Here is a 7,041-nt window from a genome sequence, read left to right as displayed (position 1 = left end):
AAACAGAGAATAATAACACATTTAAGATGGTTCTGCACTTGGCACAGCATTTCACAAAAAGCAAAGTGCTTGACAAACACTATCTTGGTTGGATCTCACAGCACCCCAAGGAGGCAGGTAGAGCCAGGCATATTGTTCTCTTATAACAGAGTTAGTCATTAAGAGATTGGCTCAAGGTCAATCCAGAACCTGGACCTGTTGATAAAACTTCATTTCAGGGATCATGTTATCCCCCGAATTTAATATGGTAAGGTGTGGTGAGTTTCAATCACGAAAGCAAGGAGGTAATATAGCCATATTTTTCTTATTTCAGATCTCTTCTTTCCGTTCATTGTACAGAACATCCTTTAAAAAATGTATTTGGTCGTGCTCGCTTCGGCAGCACATATACTAAAAAAATGTATTTGGTCATCAAAATAATTTATAAAGAAGGAACATGCCGCATGTGTACAAAATTTTTTAAATGCACAGTTTATTACCCGAAGAAATAAACTGACATAACTATTTGAAGTACAAATAAGTGTAATTTTATTTTGAAATATGCAAATATGTTGCCAAATACTGTTTTCGTCATGGTGTAATCCACTTTCAGTAAACAACTCAATGAAGTTTATAAACTTCCTATGAACAATAACAAATGAGTCATCCTATTCAAATCAAATAAACAAACAACTAGTGTGTCCATTATTTGTAAGGTCCTGTGATCAAAAGGTACAGTCGTTTATAGCCAGTGCTTTACTCAAGCCCTTTCTTGATTGATAGATGGGTGGCAGATGGATAGAGATATCCCACATAACTATCATCTGTCTCTACATTCTCCTTTTTCAGTATTTCATCCAACCTCCACTGAAGATAGTTTGTGTGACTTTATTATAGAAATAAAGTTCACAATAAAGATGATTTACATACAGAACTCTTATATTTTAATTCAAGGAAAAAAAAACAAAAACAACAACAAACACAACATGGTGGTGCCAGTGACAGTCTGTGTTTTGGGGCAGGATAGAAACTAACCTATTTCAGATATCCGACATTCTGGCAAACTTATTAGGAACACAAACGCTCGGGACTCTAAATGCACCAACCTGAGCGCCGGCTGATTAGGCATTGTAAAGCAGTGTTCTAAAAGGAAAGGCCTTCACTTAAAACAGTGCTACAAAGTGTTCGGCTTTCTTTCATATACAAACTTTCGCCAGAAAAGGCGTTTTGAGCCGAGGGTAAAGATTTTGTGCGTCCACCGTTCCCATCTTCAACTTTTTAGAATCATAGCCATTTAAGTACCGGACCTGTCTTCAGATTCTCACTTTGCGACATAGCTTTGGCCGGACTTGGCTTGATCTGGGCGCCAGGATCGGTCCCACCACCGTGCTCGGAGCGGTTTGTTCCTAGTGGATCAGGGCGGGTGTGTTGCCGGAGTCGCCTTCTATTGGCTACACTCCCGCGGACTGTCTGGGCTTTCCGACACCTGATTGGATGAAACAGCCCTGTGTACGCCCAGATCATTGGAGGACCCTGGAGCCAGGGGGCGGAGCGGATTCCCCAGGATTCTTGACCGGGCGCGCTAGTCCGCGGAGCCGGGCGCGGGGCGCGAGAGCGGAGGTGCGCGGGCGGCTGCGGAGGGAAGGTCTCCTAGGCAATTGGAGTCTTTGAGGCGAATACGAGGCTGGGGCCGGTTACCGACCGGCCGCTTCTTGCCGAGGCACTCCAGGCTTTTCCCCTGGCGGTGGCCGCTGCGAGACAGCATCTGTCAACGCTCTTCTTTTCCCCTCCTCCTCTGGACGGGCCGGGCTCCGCCGGCTGCGGCCGAGAGGACGCGGGACCCGGCGCGGTGAGCCCATCAGCTGTCAGGCGAGCGGCGAAGCGGCCGGAGGGCGGCGAGAGACACACAAAGAACGCAGTGGGCGGCGGCGGCGAAAGGGGGCGGCAAATTCGGGACGGCAACTCCTCTCCGCGCCCGCCGGTGCCACCGCCGCCCGGGCTTGGTCCGAGGCCGCGCAGACAATGCGGCCGGGCCCCAGAGTGCGGGGCGCCTGCGCTCCCCAGATCCCAACTTGACCGTCACCCTGCTCGCCCAGCCCCCTCCCGGGATAGGGACGCCCCCCTCGTTCCGGCACGGGCGAAGGAAGTCTGTCCGCGGCCGCGTAGCCCGGCAACTTGCAAGCCGGGAAAAGTTTGCGGCGCCTCCGCGGGGCGGCGCGACACTGCCCGCCCCACGCGTCCGCGGTCACCGAGGGTGACTTTCTCGACTCGTCGTCAGCCGGGGCCGCAGCGCGGCCGGCGAGGACTGCGGGGAGGGCCGGAGTCGGTCCGAGGGCTCCCGCACCTCGGGCTGCGGGTGAGTCGGCTCTGGGCGCGGTGGGCTCAAGTGGTTTAGGGCACCTGGGCTTGGGAAGAAGGCGCGGAGTCTTTAATACTTTCTGGAGCTGGCAGGGAGAACAAATAAAAGTGCGGTAGCTTGAAGGGCGCTGACATGCCACTGACTTGGGAACCGTATCCGTGGGAACCCTTTGGGGGCCGGCGCGACCAAGGGCCTGTACGCGGCTGGGTGGGAGAAGGAAAGGTTAGAAGGTCGCGAACTAGCTCTGCCTGCGACTGGCCCAGCTTGACCTTGGACAAGTGACTTAACCACTTAGATTTTCTCATGGGTAATATGTGGTGCTACAGCAACGTGGTCTGTGGTGTCGTCCAGTTTTTAGACTACATCTCCGTTTTGAGATTTTCCTGGGGCCTCAACACGGTGCGCGAGTTATGAAGGGGTAGGCCAGGATATGTTTCTCTGTGCCTGGATTCACCTTTCAGCCTACTCAGAAGTAACATTTTAAGTCTGATGTTTTAAAACACTAATATTTAAACGCTTTCTTTCACTGAAAAATAAATTACCCATTGCTTATTTTTCGAACCTTAGGATTGTCGTATTTTGTTGCACCATTTGGAATCCTAGGGGCCAGGCTGAGGACAGAGAGCCAAGCCTGAGGGTGAAGTGGCAGGTGCCCCCGGCAATCCCTGCCGGATCCAGTTGAGGGGAGAACAAAGCATTTATTATGCATAAGAGAGAGTGAACAGGGCAGGTGTTTGTGTTTTTGTTTTCTGTATTCTACTGAAAACTTTTTTTTGGGGGGGGGGGCGGGCAGTGGAGGAGGAGACAAAGAAGAAAAATGTCAAAAAAACAAAAAATGTCATTTATACCCAAAGTAAATCTTAAACTAATGTATGTCTTCCTTACAGGAACAGCAACACATAATACAAGTACATCTTGATCTAATTTTATTGAAGGATTGAAAATAGCTACTGTGTTCAGTATTACTGATGCCAAGGCAGCTCACTTACATAATCTTCTTTGTTGAGATGTGTTAGTGCCATGTATAATTTTGATAAATAATTAATGTTAAAGGTTTAGTCTGGCAATGGTATCGAAATACTGTCACAGGTTGTATTGCAAGACAATGGTGTGTGAACTTTTGGTTATCATAATAACCTACAGTTTATCTCTAAACAGTAAAATCAGACATTTTTCATAATGAAAATTCTCTTAAATATTGCATGTGTACTTTGTCAGTGGTGTATACAGGAGAAATTATTTTGTTCTGTAACTGACAAAGTCTTTCAGTTTTCTCACCATTTCATGAGAGTAAATTCCAGATGTCAGGTACTCCACTGGGCATTTTCTCTTCATGGAGCTTATAGCAACAAAAGTTATTTACAAAAGTAAGTGCATAATTATAGATACTCAACAAATACTTGCTGAATAAAACACTCAGATAAGAATAATTAAAAGTCCATCTTGTCCATCCTTAAAGAGAATGGTGATCGTGCTTTAGTGGAGAGAAAGAAGGTGTCAAAGAAAGAACTGGCAGCAAAACAGAGCTTAGTTCCAGTATCTAGCCTAAGCGTTTGTACTATAAAACAGGTATACACATTTGAAAAAAGACAAAGACAAGTGATAGGGTTTCTAGGAGAAAGACAGCAGTATTGATTTAATGTAATACATTTTATGACCTAGTTTTGTTTGAAGAACATGAACCTTTGTAAAGGTGTATTTCTTAAATAATCAGTGGCTGTTTGCATTGTGATTGGATGTCTAATTAAATGGCCTAATCGTAACCATAATATCTCACTTGAATGCTGTCTGATGTTTTTAAATTCATTTTTAAAATAGCTTGAAATAAACCAATTTAGTTACATGAAGGACAGTATACCTTTTGGAATCAACTAAATCCACAGTGAGGAAAATTATCATCAGTGTTTCACCAAATGTAAATTAAGCACTGGAAGTAGCATCTTGCCTAAAAGGTCTTCACTCTAGACCATCACTTTGTGTAGAAGAGGTCTGATGTGGAATGTAGACTGCAGTGAGAGATGCCGTTATTCCTCCGAGGGTCTATTTGGTTATTTGGTGACATCAGGAAAATACTAACACAGCCGCCTCCCGCCCCTTCCTCCGCCACACTTCAACATTTGTAAACCTGGCAACTTCTGGAAAGCCTAGTGGCCTTATTTCAAAGTAACCACTCAACCTAGAACTTAGCATTGATATTTGAACAACCCATATTGTAGAATATGGGTTCTCCTCTGTGTAGATTTGCTGGCTCGGCTATCTTATAAGAGATCACAGCAGTGTATCTCATAGTATAGTCCTCAGATCACCTGTGTCAGAATCACCCGTAGTCCTTACGAAACTTCAGACTCCTCGGCACATCCCACATTTACATAATCAGAATGTCTGTAAACAGAACCTAGAATTTCTGTTCATAAAACCCATTTATGCCTAGTGTTCCATTATTGGAATGCTAAGCTTGTGGGAGTTATTTCTATCCTACTGCTCAAGGTCATTGCCAAGGTCTGATTTTTCACAAAAAAATTTGCAACCTCTGGCATAAATGGGTTAATGAGCTCCTTCAAAAGTGAGAGTTAATTACACTAAATTTTAAGAATTAGTGTTAAGAGTTTTCTTGCCACAGTTGTAATGCTCTTGTTGCTTTCTTCTAGGAACATTAAAAAGCTCCCCAGATGCTCACTGCTCTCATCATTTCCCCTACAGCACCAGACATGTTGGCATCATCTCTTAGTTGGGCCCTGTGGCCAGGGAACCCCTCATGAAACCACCTCTGCAGGTAAATCAACATAGAATGTACCACCTACAAGCAGAGTTAAGGCTGCTTTGGGGACACAGGGCTCAAGAGACCACAGTTCACAGACCCCTCCTACTAGTGGGATACTCCTACCATCCTCCCTAACCTGTTGGTGATTTGTGGGAGTGGCAGTCCCAGCCTTCTCTTCAACTAGGGAGATACAGTTTCAAGCAAATGATTGGGAATAGACCCTAAGGGACAGATGACCTGAGAGAGAACAGACAAGAATGCTGAATGGAGGGCTGTCCCTTCAACATCCTTCAAGCCTCACATTTCAAAAATTTTAGTCCTAAAGCAGATAATTTGACAAGCAAGCATGGCTAAGTCCAGGCACCTCTGTTCTTGGTTGTCAAAACTTTAATCTACAAACTCATATAGTGGCTCTATCTATAAATGCCCAACACATAAATGAGAACTTTCAAGCTTATCAGTTAAAAAAAGGGGGGCAGTGATTGTTTAGAAGAGAGGTTCAAAGCATAGGTTGAGGAGTCAGCCAGTCCTGATTGCAATCCTAGTTTTGCCATTTACTGCTTGGGTGGCTTCAACCTACATCCTTGACTCTCTAAGTTTCAGTTTCCTTACTTGAAAAATGCCTCATAGGAGTTGTTCTGTAAATTATGTAAGACTATAAATTAAAACATCATCAGCTAATAAATCACACAGTATATATTTAATATATGTAGCTTTTAATTTATTGTAATAACTTTTTCAAATTTCCTTTTTAAGCCTGGAGAGTTGCTGTAGAAGAAGGAAAAAAAGAGGAAGACGACGCAACGCAGGAGGAGATAAGTACCACTGGACAAAATGGAAGTAGTAGTTGTTGAGCAGAGGGGAAAGGGATGGGAGAAGGATGTGGACTGCAGTGTTGTAGTGCCAGCTAATAACTTTCATCATGTACCTCCTTGGCTCAGGTGCTGTCTCTTCTACTCTCTTCCTTACTTGTATTACCTTATTTAGCCCTTAATTATATACTTTCTTAACTCACTTTCAGAAACACTGATTATGTGGTCTGCCTCAAAGACAGAATCCTAGTTTTGGATTTTAGCCTTACTGATCTATAGCCTTGTAGGGGCTTACGGATGGCAGCTGTCTCTCCCCCTGGGGATCTAGCTTTTGGAAATATTGAAGGGAAGATATTTCTATGATCTTATAGGAAAAGATCCACAGTTCATCTCCAAATTTGCTTTTATAGAGAAGTGTGTGTCACCAAAACATGGAGATATGGTCAGAGAGGCCCCTACCCCCAGACTTTTAATTTAATTTTGCTTTCTAGGGCATTTGTTCTTGTCAAATACTTTCTCTCCTGTCAGCTCACTTGTTCCTCACAAAAGTCCTATAAGGTATTAATAGTGTTAAACAGACCCCTATGAAGCACCTCAAGTCTTTCTGTCTTCCCACTTCCATTCTTGCACACCTTTTGCTAGACTAGTCTCTGCGGTCATCACATCAGGTTTCTAAAATGAAAGTCCCCTAATAACTTTCTATTTGTTCCCTCATCAAATTGAACCTTTTCTGCCTGGCTTATAAGGTGGCCTTAAAACCCCATTCAGGAACATGGCAGGCTCAACATGTGTGCATGAGCCATATTGCTTCCCTCATTAGTGATGCCTCCTCTCAAACCACCCAGATTCTACTCATTCTTCAATTTCCAGCTTCTCCTTGGAGCTTCCCAGATCATTAGCTTCTTAAAAATCCCAGCTTTCTCTGAATTCTGATGGTAGCCACCGTTATTTGGGCAATTATGTCCTGGTCTTAAAGCCCTAATGGAAAAAAAAAAAAAAAGTATATGATGGACTTTATGAAGAGAAGAAAGCACTGGACTGAGTTTTAAGACATCTGCTAAGGAGCCATGTGAGCCAAACCAAGTTACTTTACCTCTCTGGATCTTTATTTGCTGATCTAAGTGGAGAGG

The 7,041-nt window shown here is 44.2% G+C and overlaps 1 protein-coding gene across 1 annotated transcript; it reads left to right on the top strand.

Annotated features, from left to right (window-relative positions):
• Window positions 1–1,633: 1,633 nt before the first annotated feature.
• On the top strand, window positions 1,634–5,056 carry LOC104668858 (translation initiation factor IF-2-like; the record flags this gene model as incomplete). Its single annotated transcript, XM_030929605.1, has 2 exons — window positions 1,634–2,335; window positions 4,987–5,056. Coding segments are annotated over 2 exons (711 nt in total), but the record flags the coding sequence as incomplete, so codon positions are not given.
• Window positions 5,057–7,041: the final 1,985 nt, after the last annotated feature.

The sequence above is a fragment of the Rhinopithecus roxellana genome, chromosome 4, assembly GCF_007565055.1.
Source record: "Rhinopithecus roxellana isolate Shanxi Qingling chromosome 4, ASM756505v1, whole genome shotgun sequence".
Classification (NCBI taxonomy): Eukaryota; Metazoa; Chordata; class Mammalia; order Primates; family Cercopithecidae; genus Rhinopithecus; species Rhinopithecus roxellana.
The sequence above is the reverse complement of the archived record's forward strand: the minus strand, read 5'-3'. Positions and strand labels throughout refer to the sequence as shown.